The sequence below is a fragment of the Apus apus genome, chromosome 20, assembly GCF_020740795.1.
Source record: "Apus apus isolate bApuApu2 chromosome 20, bApuApu2.pri.cur, whole genome shotgun sequence".
Taxonomy (NCBI): Eukaryota; Metazoa; Chordata; class Aves; order Apodiformes; family Apodidae; genus Apus; species Apus apus.
The window spans coordinates 5,175,171-5,194,129 of NC_067301.1; the positions used below are offsets into that span (position 1 = coordinate 5,175,171).

The 18,959-nt window shown below is 43.0% G+C and overlaps 1 protein-coding gene across 1 annotated transcript; it reads right to left on the reverse strand.

Moving 5' to 3' along the window:
• Positions 1–12,251: 12,251 nt before the first annotated feature.
• LOC127392871 (chymotrypsin-like elastase family member 2A) lies at positions 12,252–17,139 on the reverse strand. The gene is made up of 8 exons (XM_051637319.1): positions 17,097–17,139; positions 16,477–16,565; positions 15,904–16,001; positions 14,871–14,999; positions 13,957–14,093; positions 13,114–13,259; positions 12,840–12,992; positions 12,252–12,269 (listed from the first exon to the last, which is right to left on the reverse strand). The coding sequence occupies exons 1-8, from the start codon at positions 17,137–17,139 to the stop codon at positions 12,252–12,254; spliced, it is 813 nt and encodes a 270-aa protein (XP_051493279.1).
• Positions 17,140–18,959: the final 1,820 nt, after the last annotated feature.

An 18,959-nucleotide genomic window follows, 5' to 3' on the forward strand; every position in this document is an offset into this window, starting at 1 on the left:
TGCAAGCCTGAGCTGCTGGTTTTAATTAGGAGAGAGTAAAAAGCCACATCTTTCAAGAGCTCTCTAAACAGGAAAGGAAGAAATGTTTCAGGCAGCTGTTGTTTTTATGTCGCTCTCTTGGGAGCTACACATCCCCCCCTTATGTTCCTTTAGACTTGATAATTAAGCAGCTCCTTGTATGTGCAGGTCACTTGATCAGCTAATGGACTCCCTGTGGTCTCCAGTGCACCACGCCTTGAAGGATTAATAGGAAAAGGCAAAAAGCTCTTAGGGATCTAACTGGATTGTAGCTTCACTTGTCCACAGGGCCTTTTCTGAGCAGTACTGAAAGCAGGCACAGGAGACAAAGAACAAACCTCCTGAGCCCCCCAGGTTTGCCAGGCTCATTTGGTATATGGCCTCAGCTCTGCAGCGTTTGGGACTATTAGCCAGGGAGCTTCCCAGCTTGCCATCATTCAGCTGGGGACTAAAAGTACTGTTGGCTCACATGAGGTGAGTGCAGAGTGGCTGGTGCTGCTGAATACTGTAAAGGCCAGACCCCTGGCATCTGGCTCCAGCTGGGCTTTCATGGATGAGGACAAAGATGCAACAGAGCTTCATGGGCTGAGCATCCCAGCAGGAGCTGGGAGTGTGGCAGCACGTTAATGGACAGAAGGGATTTGGGAGACAGGATCTTCTGGGGGAGCACCTGAATTCCCTCAACTATTGCACAGCCTGGGATAGCTTTTGCTCTCTTTCTCTAGCACTAGCATCCAGGACGTTTGGACTATCACTGGCAAGAACTTTGTCAAACTGATTAGTTTAGGTGAAGTATTTTTGTTTCCAGCTTCCCACTCCCCTCTCATTTTGACATGTCTTTAATAACATATTTCCTAGCACCCTGAAAAGCAATACAGAGCTAGGTAACTTACTGGAGGTCATTGAACAATTTATTGGCAGAGTCAGGTGCTCAGCCTTGATTTTTTTGGCTTCTATTTCTGCATCTGGGCCATAGAGATCATCCCACCCATCCTAGAATATATAAGAGTAGGGAACAGTGATTGCCAGAGTGGGTTTGGGAATCAGGACCTGGGAAGCTGACAAATACTCTAGGATATGTGCTCTTTTCTACTTCATCTTATTAATCTGCCTCCCTTTTTACCTGCTCTCTGGTTTCAAGGACATATTCCCATTTAATGTCTTAACGACCTACTTTGCCCTTCTAGCTTCTCTGTCCTTTATCAAGAGGAGAAGGCTGTAGCAACTCAGTGACCTTCCCTTCTTCTTTCACTGCTGGTGACAAAGTGTGCATGGGACCAGAGTCCAGTCTTCTCGTGGCAGTCCAAACAGAAGCTTCAAGAACTGCGAATGCAGCATTTCTCAGGCGGGCCTGTAATGACACCTGGTGTTGAGTCTAGGAACATGCTGAGCATGGAACCGTCGGCTCTGGCCGCTGAGAATTCAGATGTAAACAGGCTGGCTGAAGGGGGAATTTCCTCAAAAGTGGAAACGGTTTTATCCCTGCAGGATTTGCCTAGTCAAAGGTTTATCTCTCTGCCTTTGACTACTTTGAAATCCACTACCCCAGCGTAGAATATGCTTGAGACTTTGTGTTAGTCCAGATTATCAGTACAGAAAATGTTTAACCTTACCAAAAGTCAGGCTCAGAGTTAGACTAGCCAACCTGATACAACCTCAGCCTCAGCCTTCATCCACTCCAAAGCTCTGACTTAGTCATAGACAACCCAAAAATCTTTGGAAACCAAGCCACCATATCAAAGCATCAGAATAGATGCATAGAAATAGATGCATAGAAAGCAGCTTATCACTTCCTCCTTCTTCTCTGGAGAGGGACTGTTCAGAGTTGAACCAAAGCATGTTTTGTTAATAAACACTAATTGCTGTCTATCATCAAGCACACAGGGCCATTTTCTGCTATTTTCTAAATTGAAAAACCCACACTGAAGCCTCTGAAGAGTTGAAGATCAGAACGGGCTCAATTTTCCATGCAAATAATTTGCGTCTGATCTTGACCCAGGATTTTCATAACAATGAGAGCCAGCATGGGGCTGCAGTGGCTCTGAGCTGCCCTGCAGTACCCAGCTGGCCCTCTCCCCAGTGCTGTTCCTTTCATGCCTGCTCCTGAAGGGATATGTGCACCTGAGGCATTTTCCTTCACTGACTTGAAAGTCATGGGCATCAGCTTTAGGTTTATAAATGTGTTTTTGAGCACTCGTGATTGTCTATTTGTTGAACAGGGTGTGAGCATGATGTGCAGCTTCCACACAGTTCCAGTCACACCATCATCAAACACTGAAAAAAACCAACACACCAACATCCCCTTGGATTCAAGAAACTTAAAAAGAGGGGTTTTTTTTTGACATGTATTCCTCATGGCTTTCTGGAGTGCAGGTTGGATGGGGCTTGGAGCAACCTGATCTGGTGGGAGGTGTCCCTGCCCATGCAGGGGAGTTGGAACTAGATGATCTTTAAGGTCCTTTCCAACCCAAACCATTCTATCATTCTGTGATTTTCTTAATGTATTGGAGCAACTTACCAACTTAAAGAGAAATCATACTTACCTTAATGGGAAAATCTTAACCACATGCTTGCAGATATCTTTGAAGAGAAATTAAATTGTCTTTGCACCCATGTAAATATTCCATGTAGACAAGTTCTGAGATCTGGGGAGGTGGGAAGGAAAGTTATGCTTGAGATGGACAACATGTCTTCCTAGGCTTGTAGAAGTTGTGAGACCAGAGTGAACATTGTGACCATTGAGGCAAAATCCTGCATGAGTTAAACCACTGAATTTGCTTTAAATAATTCTTGCTTGAACTGGTGAATATATTTTTAAAACAACACCTGATGTTGATTTGTAAGATGCTAGTGCTAGAGTTAGTTCTGCAGTTCTTTTTAATGCACAAACATGCATATTACTTTTTTTTGTGACTATTCCAGCCTGCAATTTTGGCTTGCTTACTTAACAAGACCAAATAGTTCTTCAGGTGACCTTCAGAGATCCTCAGTCCCTCAGAGCAAGCTGACCTCAGCACCTCAGGCTGAACTTGCTTTACCTGCAGCTGCACAGACACTCCTGCAGTGACCTCCCCTGAGCTGACTGAAAGGAGCAGCTCTTGGCTTTCATTCTGTAAGGTTTTTAGTTGTTCTTATTAGCCAAGTGAATGCCAAAAAGAGATCCTGACCAGCTTCCTCCAAAGCTCTTAAAGCTACTTTTATTTTGGGAAAAAATAAAACCAAAACAAAAAAACCCACAAAGACCAATTGCAGCTTTCCAGGATTTACTTCCTCTTAAATACATACCTTTATTTTTATTGCCTTTTGTGACCCCAAACACTGCCTTGCCTCTCTTAGAAAGAGCTTTAATCTGTTAAGATCTTCCTCTTACACAGTAGAAAATTACAATTTGATGGGAGAAATAGCTTATCCTTCTAATAGCTTCCATACAGCTAGGCTGCATCTTTTTCTCACTATCAACCCCCTTGGTGGTTGGATAAGGGAAGATTCCATAAGATAAGGTGATTGCATAGAGGGAAGATTCCTCTGTAGTGGAGAAGAGCTGGAAAGACAAAGTCCTGCAGAGACCTAATAGGAGTAATTTAATATTGTTCCCACTTCATTTGTATCTCTGAAACAATGATCAAAAAGAGTTACTAACTTCTTTTCTTCTCCATCAGGGTCTTACTTCTCTCTCTTCTACTATCTACAGTTCTACAGAACAATAAGGTTACTGGAGACACGTACAGGGTAGCTTGAAATAAGCTGGCTTAGGTTCTGAAAGTGTCCTGACTGTGTCTGGACCTCAAAGACTATGTGACTTCTGTGTCACCTACAAATATAAATCTAGAATAGCTTTGCTGGAGTGGAAGGAGTCACATTGCTGTACATCTTTATCTGCCGTTTGTGCTTCTGATGGAACTCCACCTGCACTTTTCTAGCTTCTCCTTGTTTAGAAACAACTTTCTAAATTTCTGTTGATGTTTTAGGTTGCCAGGTAAACATACTAATTAAAAGTGTGAATTATGGCTGAGAACCAGAAGAGAACATTATTGGAAAGAAATGTGTATTTCTGGGGCAACCCAATAATTTCTTATCCTCTCATATCTCTTCTACAAAACCCGGGAGAAACTCACTTTTCTGCATTGCTTTAACACCACAGTCTCCAAGCTGTGCTTTGTGTTCTAAACTGACACCTTTGTCACCTTTCGCCAGAGCTGGTGAGCCTGATGAGGTGAGGTTCTCGTGGATGCTCTGGATGCTCTGGTGGAAGCTTTGTTGAAAGCCATTCCTCTGCTCCTGGCTTGTGCCATGGCTGGCACTCTCAGGGGTCCAGGCTGGTCTGGAACTCCTCTGAGTGTGACTGTCAGGGCTCGGCTCCTCCCAGGGTGTCACAGGGCTCTGCTCAGGCAGTGCTGCTCCCACAGCACCTGCACTGTGCTGCTGACAGAGAGAAACACTCATTACAGCTTGTACTTGCACACAGCAGAGCCCTCTGCTCACAGGACAAAAAGTCAAGTTCTACATGTCTTAGCCCTTAGGGAATGGCTCATGATCTAGGGAGTCTCACCGTGCTAAAAGTTCACCTCCTTACTTGTTGGACAGATCCTTGGCTACTTTCCATCTTCTTTTTCTTGGAGATTGTTGGATTCCAGTGACACACCAGGCTGTCATTTTGGACACTGTAGTTCTTGTTACCAAGGAGCCAGTAAGTTTTCATTTTTCCTTTGCCCTGGGACAAGAAAAAGTAGAAGAGTTGTTTCATGGGATAGGAAGCAGAACACAGGATCACTATGGGCAGGGCTACCACCTGTACTGCTTTTTTTTATCTCTCCAAGGGGCTGCCATTTGGGGAAAGAGTTGTAATTTATATGCAGTTCGGGTGCTAATAATTCTTTCAGTTCAGAGAAAGGCCTTGCTGGTCACTGGCAGTGTCGCTCAGGGTTTAAAATCAGCCTTATAGCCATGTGTCTTTGTAACTGAATCCTGACACTTTCACCCAGATTCACCTGGTTCCATGCACCTGCAGACATAACCCCTCTATTTCAAAGCACTTGTGCTGTGCTTTGGAGGAGTAATGTACAGCCACTTCCAACTGAATTAGCAAAAGAACCTTGTGGTCATGGTTCAAAATTGACTTGCAATTCACAGAAGAGCAATGGCCAAATCTGTCGTATCTCCCTCTCTCATTAAGCACTTTTACTGTTGCAAAGCTACAGAAAAGCTGTTACCTTGATTTCAATTTCTCCTCTCAGTTCAATTTCATATGCATCATCTGTGAGAAGGGCATCATATGTAGCAGAACTGATGTGGATCTTCTGCGCTGGGATTCAGAACAGAGCATTAGGAAGGAATGATTCCCCTCTTCGCAGACACCACACACACCTCCTGCATTTATCAGCCTAGTGTTGTTAATTCCTCTTTGGAAGACGTGAGGTTGAGGGAGAAGCACAAAGAAGCAGAAGATGCCTTAAGCATTGGTTGAGGACTCTGTGACACTGTGCACAGATGTCAGCTAAAGCACAGAAGGACCTCAGGAGGTGAGCTGCCCCACCGAGGTGACTGTGCAGGGCTGCTCTGGGGGTCTGTACAGGAGAAGTAGGCTGTAGTGGCAGCAAAGGTAGCATGAAAGGCTGGACCAAGAAAACATGCACTACTCTCTTCTACATAGCCATGGTGTTTCTATCTAGTGCCTTTGTGTCTAAGTCCTTAGAATCAAACCCATCTTGTTCTGGTTGTCTTTTGCCACCCTCTTTCTCCTCCTGTTTCCAATCGTTTTCCAGAAATGGCATAAAGGAGGTGACTCACCCATGTGGACACACAAGAGTTTCTCTTGCCTATGTGATAGCTGGTATAGATACAGGGATAGTGGGGACTGCAGGTTCTGCATGTGCTGGTTCTTTGGCTCTACGGTAGTAAGTTGTCTAGCCTGGCTGTGTTGCAGAGAGTGCATGTAGAGGGCAGGTGTGAGTCTGGCTGGCAGGTCAGGAGCACAGGAGTTGTGCCCCAGCCACTTACGCAGGCTGGTGGACTCCATGCGGGAAGCTGTGTTCACTGTGTCCCCAAACAGGCAGTACCGGGGCATCTTGTACCCCACAACTCCAGCTACACAGGGTCCTGGGGAGATACAAGGCACAGGGACTGCAAGGAGAAACAAGTGCAGGAGGATGCCAAATGCAGACACTGTTGCTATTCACTTGGGGTCCTTTTCAGTATCTGAAGGGGCTACAGGAAAGCTGGGGAGGGACTGCTGGCAAGGGCTTGTAGTAAGAGGACAAGAGGGGATGGATTAAAACTGGAAGAGGGGAGATTTAGGCTGGACATTAGGAGGAAATTCTTTAGTGTGAGGGTGGTGAGACACTGGAACAGGTTGCCCAGGGAAGCTGTGGCTGCCCCATCCCTGGCAGTGTTGAAGGGCAGGTTGGATGGGGCTTGGAGCAACCTGGTCTGATGGGAGGTGTCCCTGCCCATGCAGGGGGGGTTGGATCTAGACGGTCTTTGAGGTCCCTTCCAACCCAAACTATTCCATAATTCTATGATCCTCAGATTCCAGTGGGAATTGGGAACACTCAGTGTATCTAGGGCCTGGCTCCACAGTATTTACTTAAAATAAGTATTTACATATTTTACTTAAAGAAAGAAGTCATGATTTGAGTAGCTGTAGCTCATTGGTGCTGATATCAGGGGAGGATCCTGAGGTCCTGCAGGGAGTCAGTGGCTTGTACAGAAATGCAGAATTCTTTTCTCCTCACACAATTAGACTGTGTCCTGTTCTCTTTTCCCACGCCTCCCCCCCCAGCCCACGTACCTGTGTGTATCCCAGCCCGCAGCTGCAGCCTCCCCGTGGGCATGTGAGGGATCACAACCTGACGAACTGCTGCCACCAGGTCCAGAGACATCTTGGCAATCTCATCAGCATGTTTGGTGCCATTCCTCTCTGGCAGGCCACTCACTACCATGTAGGCATCACCAATGGTTTCCACCTGATGAGAAGGGGCACATGTCACTAAATGGCAGGCACCAAGCTTTTCTTTCAAAAGACCAGAATAAAATCCATCTCAGCTGTCCATCACTCGCCAAGCTGATGTGTAGTCCCTGTGTGATGGTGGGTCTTGGATTTCATGGCTTTTGGCCAGCTGGCCTGGTGTACTGGCTAGGGAAGAAGGCAAGAAAGGTTTCAGCAGCTTCCAGATTCCTTGTCTGCAGGTTTGTACTCACCTTGTAAACATCGTAGGACTCAATCCTGCTGTCAAAGCAGACATAGAGGTTGTTGAGCATCTCAACAACCTGCAAGGGAGTACAGGAGGCAGCAATGCTCGTGAACCCCACGATGTCTGAGAAGAAGATAGTCACCTGTCACAGGGAGAAGGAAAGTGTGAAGCTAAGGTTTCTAGGCAGCAGGGGCAGAGCCTTAGAAGAGTTTGAGGATTTGTGGAATGCTGAGCAGAACAGCCACAGGCAGCACATAGAACCAGTATTGCAGAACTGAGTAGATTCATTCCTGAATTAACAAGCTCTGTCTCTGAATTGTCTCTATTACTTTGTCCCTATTACAGATAAAAATGAGGTTTCTCTCCAATGTTTATCATCTGCACTTGTGCTGGGTACCTTGTGCTAGATGAGTGACTGAGAGTCAAATGCTTTGAACCTTGATGAACAAACTTCTCAGAGAAGTAGAGCCTGATTTTGCTTTTAGAGTGATTTAAACTGTGGTAGAGATCAACACCAGGTATCTGAACCAACCGTGAAATAAAAACTCAACTGTCGTCTGCTCTTGTTGAGTTAGGAAATATTAGCTGGGTTTTGTTTCTCTCCAATTATGTTTAGCTTTGTTAACCATCAAGTAATTTACAGAGAAATTAACTTTAAAAAAAAAAAATCAGATTTGTAAAAGAACAAACAGAAGCCATTATAAGGGAATTGAGGAAGGGAAACGTGTGACAGCTGCTGGCAAAGAATTGTTTCTTCTCTGTGCTGCCTGAACTCTGTCAGTGTTTAAACTAAAATTATTCCTTTATTCATCCTTGGTAATACCAATTAATCCAGAAGAGCCACCTTTTTCACTCCCTATCTTGGTTCAGCTACTTTTGATGTCATGGCTATTGTGAAGTATAATTAATGGTGCAATTACAGGTTGCTGTTTTGATAATGACACCTACAAATGAAATGCAAACATTTAGTGTTGTGTTTCATAGCCAAAAGTATCAGAGCATCCAGGGGAAAAGGAGTGAATAGAATTGCAATTATGGTAGCAGGAGGGTTTTGGCTGTGTGCAGCACAGCTGTGAAATTCAGCCTTGACAGCAGCATGCAGGCTGTGAGGCAGAGCTGCAAATAAATGGGTGCCTGGCCAAACTGCCCTTGTTTTTATGTTGACGGGCTTCGTTACAGTTACGCACTTGAGGCTACAAGATCACCCATCCCTCTCATCCTTCTCTAAGTCCCATGGTTTCCATTCAGATATGTCTATGGATTTGTCCTGACAAGTACATGCAGGATTTGTCCTGTGTTGTTTTTTCATGATTCTTCCCATTTTATAAGGAGAAAACTCAGTTTTTGCTCCTATGTACTCATGATTTAGTGTTGCTGGCTGGCTCTCCAGGGTAGGCTCTTAAACTCAAAGAAGACAACTTGCCAACACAGGATCTTTGACATCTAAAGCTACTCTTCTGGAAATTTCAGCTCTTCTTCCTTTCCCATCAGCCTAAGGGCTTCATGGCACATTGCACAGCTCCTTCCAAAAGCTACTGTGAAAATCTGGATTTTAATCCACACTCAACTGTGTGTGCAAAACCAAGTTCCTCAAAGCAATGCAAGGTAGGTGTGTTTTTAGGTGAATGCTTTCCTATCCCTGGTGGCAGTATCCTTTCCATTTGCTAACCTGATCATAGTTTTCTGCCTCAACTTTTTGGCATGTCCTTAGCTGCTTGGCCACAGATTTTGGCAACATCTGGTGTAAGAGGTCCTCAGCTAGCTGCCTCTCTCTTTTCAAGTCCTCTGTCTTTTCCTTTAGGTTCCTGGCATAATTGTGTATCCAGTCTGTCATGCGCTTGAAGGACACCAGGATTAGGGGGTAAATGAGGCAGGCTATCACTAACAGGCTGATCTTAAGGCTCATTGTAGACAGAATTTCTGTAGATTTCTTGATGAGCTTTTCCTGTCCCTCCTGCAGCAGGCAGCTCTGTACATAATGCAGTCCCTTTACCAAGGTTTCAATGGACACAAATTCATCTGAGCCCACGAATGGGATGAAGAAAGAGATTCCTTCATAGGGGGAGACATGAAGTGACAGATTGATGTTATCCATCCAGCACTTCTGTGCACTCTCTGATGAGAAGATTGCATAGTTCAGAATGGCAAAAAACTGATGCAATGTTGTTTGCAAACTTGTAGATGCTGGCACTAAATGAGCTTTAAGCATGGCTTCTCTTATTTGAAGGATGAGTTTAAAAGCTACTACGTCTGCCCAGTCAGGATTGTATCTTGTAGCTCTGAGGTCTTCATGGGAGCTACTAAAACGGTCCAGCAGTTCAGAGATCACTCTGGAGAGCACCTGGCTGGCTTCAGCATCCCCTGAGCTATTTAATTTTTGTCTCATGTCAGTGATGTAAAATCTGCAAATGGAGATTTTCTCCTCCTTGCACTGGCAATGCTCACAATACAGTTCTGCTTCACTTGCCTTACAGAGGGAATTTAAATTCCCCAGTAGCTGAGCATGAAATGATCCATTCCCCTTGCCTGCTGCTGGGAGCAGCCAGCTTTGCCTTTCTTCCTGCAGGAGAGAGATGAGGTGAACTGCCCAAAGGTTTTCACAGGATGCAAGTTCCTGAAGGGCTTTCCCTGTGTTTCTCCATGTTTCCAAACTGTTGCTCAAATCAAAAGAAATAGCTCCAAGGAGGCTGCAGAGTGAGACCATGCATGCTGTCAAAATCCTCTGAACAGTTTTTCTACCACCAGCATTGGAGGAGGGAGAACATCTAAAAACAAAACAAAGAATAAAAAATAAAAGAATGGAGGTGTCTGATCCCTGGGGCGTTTCTTGCAGCTCATGAAAACGTAACTGGAGCTAGTTGAGATGTTTAACATCACATTCTGAAACAAAGTACATTAGCTGAGTGTTATTGAAAGACATATTTGTGTTTTGTTCTACCTGACGTTTTATTTGAAACAAAAAGGTGTAGTAAAGAGACTGTTTCCATGACACACTCAGAGCTGAAAAAACACATGAATGAAATTGTTTGGGTTTTCTATGAGTTTTAAGACTGATAAAATCATTCCCTGTATGTTTTATTCTCTGTGGCACTTCTGTCTACATCTTAAGGAAGCCCATGAGTTGATGAGCTACTTATTTCAGTGATCACAAACTGGAATTGTTGATTTCTTTTAGAACTTTTAGAATTTGTCATTAATAGCAATTTCTAGATGATAAATAATTTGTTTGGAAATCTTTAAATGAGCTCAGATGTTTCTACAGTATCATCTAAATATTCCAGATGGAAAAGTAAACACCATTGCAGTTTTGTTTCAGTTTTTACAGAAGTACATACATGGCCAATTTTTACTGTTTGAGCTTCACAATTACCTCTCCTGTCCTCCTGTTTCATGCTGCACATAATTGACATCCATTTTCCATACAGCAAAGTAACCTCTAACCATTTTCTTTTTAAGAACTATTAATAATTTGCAATCTTATATTAGTGATGCTCATGAAAACAACTGGGGGTGTTAGGCTGAAGCTGGCAACTCCTGAATAACTGGGCAACTCTCATTTCCACTGATAAAAACAAACCAGGGGACTGGGCTGATAATCAGTCTATCCAGCTCAGTCCTTCTTTAACTTTTGGTTTTTCCTTGTCCTCTGCATAGTAGAGGTGATTGACAAGTGCCTTCCTCAGGCCCTCCTCTCTCTCAGACAGGTGAAATAGCATTTTAAATAAGATAAATACAGACTCAATAAACCCTGTTACTCCTCGGCAGAGGCAGGCAAAGCAGGTTCCTGCTGGGCTCTTCCCAGCTGATTGGTGCTCAGTGGTTGTAAAGCAGAAGAAAAATAATAAAAGTACAGTCCTCAAAAGATGAGAAACAACCGTATTTTATTTATTGAATACAATTTATGTTTGCTAATATATCTATTTATTTCAATCCAAAGGTAACAACTCCAAAATGTCTGACTGAAAGGAACCACAAGCCTAGAAAATTTAATCTCCGAGCCCAGATACATTTCTGGTCTCACAATGAACTTCCAGTCTTTTCCTTATGCTATTTACTGCTTACCTTTGAGTTGCTGGTCTTCCATTTTGAATCAGTCGTTTTACTTTTGAATCCACCAAAATATGTGCCAGGACAGAGAAAAAAAACCACGACAAAAATTCACCTTGATTTTGTGCTGCCTGCCTTTCATTACAGCGAGAGAAATATAAATAGGGGCTTTAATTTAGTACCAGGCAAAAGGTGGTGATTCTACTTGTGCATTGGAAAAAAAAATAATCCCCATTTGTGTCAGACATGGTGCCTGACAGGGACAGTGCAGAGGTCTTCACCTGGCATCTGGATGACTTAAAAACAAGCAATGGGGACGTGAAGGAGATGGGTCAGCAGAGACACTGTTGGTGTTCACTGCTGGATTTACCCTTCCCCTTGCCAAGTCCCAAGGTGATAGGGTGGTAATATATATATATATATATATATATATATATATATACATATATATATATATAAATTGTGAAATGCTTTTTGCATTTTTCAGTGCTCCCACACTCACCTGCATGGAGCTGCTTTCACCCGTGCTGCCTTCCCCCTGGGCATTGCCACTGCTTGCTCTGCTGAGTCCTGCTGCCAGGCTCAGAGGTCCTGCTGCTGCCTCCAGCCCTGCCAGCACCTGCCTGCCTCACCCCTTGCCCTGCAGCTGCTCCTCTGGCTCTCTAACTCTTCCCACTGCCCAGCCTCTTCACAGCAGGCTCACATCTTCCCCCAGGTGAGGGTAACAAGCTCCAGCCCAAGGCAGGGGAAAGGCAGGAGAAGGTCTCCAGCATTATCACAAAATACAGGCTCTGGTGCAGACAATACTCAGGAGGATGTGACAGGGACACAGGTTTTTCTTTAATCTTGCAAAAAGTAGTTTATTGCAGTATGGTTAGGTATAATACTTGTATCATTAAAAGCTTAATTTCACAGCTCTTTGAGATCAAAGGTGTCATGGTTATGACTTTATTGAAACTTTTTTCCTTCTTGGCATCTATCATCCAGCTCTTTGGATTAGTTCGTTGCCATAACCTACAAAGTTAAAAAGCAAGTGACAAGTGAGATCATGAGACCCAGGAATGTGTCTATAGTGTATGTTGCATTCAAGATGCAGGATTTAAATAACTGAACTCCAATTTTTGCTTCTCTGTCACTTCTTAGATTTTAAAATTGATATGAAATTAAAAAATAATTGATTTTCTGGACTTGAGCAGCATGTGCTGCCTTCTAGGGTGCAATTGCAACAATCAGGGTTATTGATTAATTCCAATTTGAGGACTCCCTTCTGAAGGCATACCAGTAAAATCTTGGGCTGTAAACATAGGTCTAGAATAAAGGAAGAATGCATTCTTAAAAGACAAGACTTAGTTAAAAGTGAAAATAATTTGGGTGACTATTTAAGAAGAGGATACTTTATTTTTGCTGCAGAGGCTGCCTTTGCAGTGGTGAGGACTTGTCTCCACAGGTTACTTGTATGTAAAGTAGCATATGAATCAAAAGGGAGCCAGCTCCTTGAGTAGGTGGCAGAAACTTCAGTCAGAGAGAACCTCAGCACCAACTCAAGGTCTGTATTCTCTCTAACAGCAAGACCTAGACCCTCACCTGCTGGATCCAGCCATCGTAAGCAGAGACCCGGGTGAAGACAGAAGGCTTGTGATAATAGTTGCAGCCAAGAGAAGAGCCAAAGCTGACAATACCGTGCACTTCCCACCTGCCACCAGCACCTTGGCAGTTCAGTGGGCCACCAGAGTCCCCCTGGGAGGAAGAGGGAACACAGTTAATGGCAGACATAGTGTGAATAGCTCCTCTTCAGCTTTTTCTTAAGCTTTCCTTGTGTCTGAAACCAAGCCCTAAGGGCAGTGTTCTCTGGACTCACATTGCAGCTGGAGATGATTCCATCCCCACCAGCACAAACCATGGTGGGTTTCACAATGCTTCCCCACCAGCTGGGCTGAGAGCAAGTTGCATAATCCACCACCAGCAAAAGGCCTTGCTGCAGGTCATCTGGAAGAGGTCCATCGGCTGGGAGGAAATAGAAAGAGAGTCATGGAACCAGCTGGCTCTAAAGACAGAACAAAACTGCATTGTTATGTTTCTCCCAGAATCTGGGTACTGTCCCTCCAGGTAAGAAACTCCTTATGGGCTATATTAAAAGGAGAAGCTATATAATCCATTCCTTAGCTCCATTCCTTTATATATTATTATTTATTATTTTTTAAAGGCTTTAATTTACTAATAACTTGTGTTCCATTTTTAAAAAACGTCTCATTGTTAGAGAAATACGGGGCTGCTTTATGTTGAGGAGCTTGTAATTTACTTATCACTCTATAAATTGCCTCTTAACCGAGCTGACACTTCTGCTCAAGTCTCTGAGATTTTCTTCACTTTACATCTATTCCCTTGGGTATCTTTCCAGTTGCTCAGCCGGGTATGTTAGGATTAGCAAACTCAGGGCTCTGCACACGGTTAAGGTTTGTGTTACAACAGGTTCTAAAAGCCTAGAGCAGGGCCCTCTAGTGCAGCACTAGCCCCATGACAGGCAAATGGAAAAAAAATCTTATTGTGTGAGTGAAGTGGGCCCTGATAAACTATCTCAATATATTGAGGTTGAGGGGATCCTGAGCACCATCAGCAGTCAATCTTTTCCCAGTCAATCTCAAAAGAGAAGGGAATTGTGAAAGGTTTAGTTCCCCAGTTCTGCAGATGCACAAGTACTCACTCTGCAGTCTTCCCCAGCCTGTCACGTAGCAGGCAGTGTTGGAGGGCAGGATGCTCTGGGCAGGGGGCAGACAGGCCAGCTGGATGTGGTCACTCAGGGACACGTGTTCAGGGAGTTTGATCAGAGCAATGTCATACCTGTGGTCATGGGTGCATGTTGGTGAGTGGGGAAGAGAAAGGGAAGGGGTGAGAAGGTCTTCAAACAGATCAAGACACAGTAGCATGAATACTTAGCAGTTGTGCAGCACTTGGCCTGTTCAGAGGAGATGCAAAGGAGCAAGGAGGCCAGCCCATAAGCAGTAAAGATTCCACCCACAAAGCAATGAGGAAATCCATGGACTGGGAAACTATTCCCTTCAGAACTCCCACTGTCCTGCTGGCAGCTTTCTGGAAATTGCCTTTTGTAAGTTCTTTTCACCCAAAACAAGTGTGTTAGGACTAACTCCAAAGACTTAGAAATGGAGGGGATTTCTTTGCTAATGCCCTTAACCTGCAGCAGGACATAGGAGTCCTTCAGCACCAAAAATATTAGTACCATTGATCAGTATTACTCTCTGTTCATGCCATTCATAGGAGGGCTTCAAAGAGTGTTGTATAAATTAATTCCCTCCCACTGTATAAAAGAACTAATTGCACAGAGTAGTTTCCCACCACATCTGAAAACACAATCAATAAGCAATTAATAGTGAATGTTCTTTATCTTCTCTTGAGGGGAGAAAAGTACGTACTGGAGACTCATCTCTCATCTATGAGCAAACATTTGAAAGTCCCACTGTAAGCTGCAGCAGGAGGCTCTAATCATTTGTGCATCTAGCTGCCACAACTCAGGGTGGGTGGAATTCAGGCAGTTTGATTTTTGCCCTGCATCTAATAACTGAAAAAAAACCCAAAACAACAAACTTGCCACCAACTTACCCATTTGCAACATCCTGTGGATCCCATTTCTCATGGACAATGATTTTTTCTGGAGGAAGAGCAACTGATCCTTTTTCCACAGCTGCTAAGTTGTATTTTCCAAGATATACTTGATACTGCCTAGAAGAACTGGGCAAGGAAAGGACTGACAGTTATGCAGCTGCTTTGGCATCTGCATCCTTCCCACCTGAGATAGTAAGAATATCCTCCAGACAATAACCTCACATCACATCCATGATTTGTCTGGAGCTGAGCCCATGTCTGATTGATTTGCTGTCCTGTCAGCTCCTGCTTAAGGCTTCATTAACAACCTCAAGATCCCTCCCATCTTTGCAGGATTCAGTTTTTATTCTTCAATCAAGTAAACAATTTGGATTGCTTTTTGGACAGCAATAAAAAGCTGTGTGACAGATATCACATTTGGCATCTATAACAATAACATGCAGCCAATCCTTCTTTTGTTACTGTATTTTCTACAAATTACTGTAACAGTAAGAAAGAACTGTACATAGACATTAAAGAATACATGCTACCAAACCAAGATAGGGTTGTCTTTGTGGAAAGTTTTGATAAAGAAAGGGCATAGATGTACCTGCTCATTTCTTTGTTACTCTGCCCTGTGATAGGAAGAGCTTACTGACAATTACAGGGGTATTCAAAATATTTGTGATTATTTCTTCAGGGAATGGATGGATTTGTTAGTCTGTGGATCTCACAATTACATTATAGGAACAGGCAACACAACTGAGTTTTACTAGCACCTTGAAGACATAATGATGTTTGTGGTTATTTACGGAAAAGGAAGAATATATAATTCAGGTAATTGCATGAGGGGTTTTTCCACCTGTACTTCTATGTTAAGCAAATGGAAACATGTCACTCTTCTTCTGATCTGTTAGTTATAATCAAAAGATATGATGTTTAACTGGGAGCTCTTAACTGAGAGAGGGAGAATTGGCATTAATAGTGGTTTGCTTCATCTATCTCTGGTCCTGCCCTGTTTCCTGGGTGGAAACCTGAGCTTATTCTTTACCTGATGCAGTGTGCAGCTGTCATCACCCAGTTGGTGGCAATGAGGGTTCCTCCACAGGTGTGGTGCCATTTGCCATTGGAAAGGTATTGAAGGGAGGCCTAGGATCAAGGCATCAAGGCTCAGTTTTTTGTTTACTGACTTTTGATTTCTTGCACTTTCTTCCTGCACCCAGAACACAACGTGCTGCTGGAAGATCGTGGGAGGCTTTTAAGCAACAACTTTCCCACCCCTGGACACAGGAAAGGTTTCTATCCTTCCCTATAACATAAAAAGATTATTTTTAAAATGTTTCTTCCAAAGCTCTCACTAAGCCTGACCGAAATAGTGCATTTCCTTTGCTTCAGGAATGTGTTTTTCCCCTCCATGCAGGGTTGTGCTCCCATGGGCATTGTCTGCTCCACTCAATTCCACTGTCTTGCTTAAATACAGAATGGTGCCCAAGACTAAAGAAGTCTGCATAACCAGCAAGAGGTGGCAGATTAAGAGCATTCTTAAAAGACTGGAAACCTTAGGATTGATGAGAATGGAATATTTAAACCCTAATTGTCCCAGGGAAAGCACAAAAGGACCAACCTGCCAGGGCCAGCTGTAGGGTCTGGCATTTTCCCCTCCGACAACTCTAGAGACACTGGGTGGAATGGCAGGAACCCCACAGCCAAAGGCTAGAAGGCACAAAACAGAGTGTGTTTGAAAAGTAGGAGGTTTGGAAAAAAATGTGAGAAGTTGTTTGTTGTTGTTGTTTTTCTAAATAGAGTGTGTTTGTACAGAACATGGTAAGGTACAAATAGAGCTGTGATTTAATGTGGCACAAGTGAGAATCCAGCCATCAGTCTAAACTGACCCAAGTTAAACAAGTTTGAACTGCTTCATTTTTCTGACAGATAATCAAGTTGGCTAAACCAAATTCTCTTGTGTCCCCAGAGATGCAGCTCTCAGCCAATGCCACAATTTGATGTGGATTAACTGTATTTCAGTGTATCCAAGCTAAGTAAAATAACTTTGAATTTGCTAAAGGCCGAGAGCAGTAAACCTGATAAACAGCACCTAGTTACACTTTTGAGAGAAATTTTAAATTAACTGCTGCATCTCTCTCTGCTTTGTTGCAGAATGTCTAATTTCCCTAAAAAAGGGAGGTTGCTGTTAGATTGGAATTAATTTTTCCTTTAAAACTAATGCTGAAATTGGGTACATACCTGTAGCTGCCAGAGTCAACGTAGCGAAGAGGACTCCAAGCATGGTGCTGGGTACCTGTGTGCTGCAGGCTCTGCTCTGCCAGCCAATTTATAGCTTATTATTTATCTCTGGGACACATAATTGAAAATGCAGTGCTATTCTGATACCAGTGGAAAACTTGTGTAATTGTGAGATATTTTTTTATCTGCACAAGTGCCTAAAACCCCCCATTTTAGATGGACCTTGGATCTAGGCTATATAAACAACTTGGCTAAAAAAAATTCCAGCTGAGTGGCAGCTGTTTGGTTTCCCATTGCCTTGCAAGTTCATAACCAAGGTGTTTTCAGAAGGAAAATGTTAAATTATTCTAACAGTGATATGTCAGCAGAAAGAGTTTGATTTATTCAGAGTGATAGATTCAGACATGTTGGATTAGACAAACTCTGGAGGCCTCCTTCCAACCTTAATTATTGTATCATTCTGTGGTTGCTTGAAATCTTACTTTGTTTTGGTTTGTTTAGTGACTGAATGGCAAATACGACTTTGTACCAGCTGAAAAACTGTATCTTCTTTTCTAGCTCAAGCTGCAGTGAAGTCTTTTAGCATGCCATACTTCTTCAATAAAACTAGAATCTCTTTGAAGTTGAAGATGTTTCAAGCAACTCAAATGATGATGTTCTCTGTGATGATGGAGGAACACTGGGGCAGCACAGTGAGCCAGACTTTTTCTCTTTCTTTCCTTTCTTTCTTTCTTTCTTTCTTTCTTTCTTTCTTTCTTTCTTTCTTTCTTTCTTTCTTTCTTTCTTTCTTTCTTTCTTTCTTTCTTTCTTTCTTTCTTTCTTTCTTTCTTTCTTTCTTTCTTTCTTTCTTTCTTTCTTTCTTTCTTTCTTTTTCTCTCTTTCTCTCTTTCTCTCTCTCTTTCTCTCTCTCTTTCTCTCTCTCTTTCTCTCTTTCTCTCTCTCTTTCTCTCTTTCTCTCTTTCTCTCTCTTTCTCTCTTTCTCTCTCTTTCTCTCTCTTTCTCTCTCTTTTTCTCTCTTTCTCTCTTTCTCTCTTTCTCTCTTTCTCTCTTTCTCTCTTTCTCTCTTTCTCTCTTTCTCTCTTTCTCTCTTTCTCTCTTTCTCTCTTTCTCTCTTTCTCTCTTTCTCTCTTTCTCTCTTTCTTTGTCTGTCTGTCTTTCCCGTTTAGCTTTAATTGTTAGGTCAATAGCACATCCCTGGAAGAGAACAGAGTTCCTGTAGCATTGCAAATGAGTATTTTTACACCCCACATCTGCATGCTGACCTGTGGTACCAGGCAGTGTGAGCTTGTCAGTGAAAAGGGTAAACCAGTTTCACTAATAGGACAAACCAGGCATTTAGACCACTATGGAGCTGCTGCCACAAGTGTCCTAGTTCTGGACATTTGAGATCAATGACTTGATATCAACACTTGTGTTTCTTGTTTCCATTTTTCCTTCTCCTATGGGAATTTTCCATCCCCTGTCACATTTCTGTCCACCTGCCCTTCACTTAAAAACTGTTACTGGTTATTCAAAAAACAAACATCTCTACCCTGTGAGCCAGGCAGCAAACTTACTAGAATGGAAACAAATACCATAGTGCCAGTTTTGTAACCAGAGTTGCACTGTACATACAAACTGGAGGTTTCAAAAAAGCTAACATAGATCTGTTTAATGTATTAACAAGCAGCAAAATCCTTGATTTTTATAGGTTCCATTCAGCAGTAGGTACTGATGTGGATAAAAGATGTCTGGAGCACACATGTGGAAGGCAGAAGTATGTCATGCTTTGCTGTTTTGTTTGCTCCTGAAGAATGTATTATCCTACCCAAACAGCAGCACTTGAGAAAGCACGTTGTGAATTTCAAATTGAATCAACCAAAC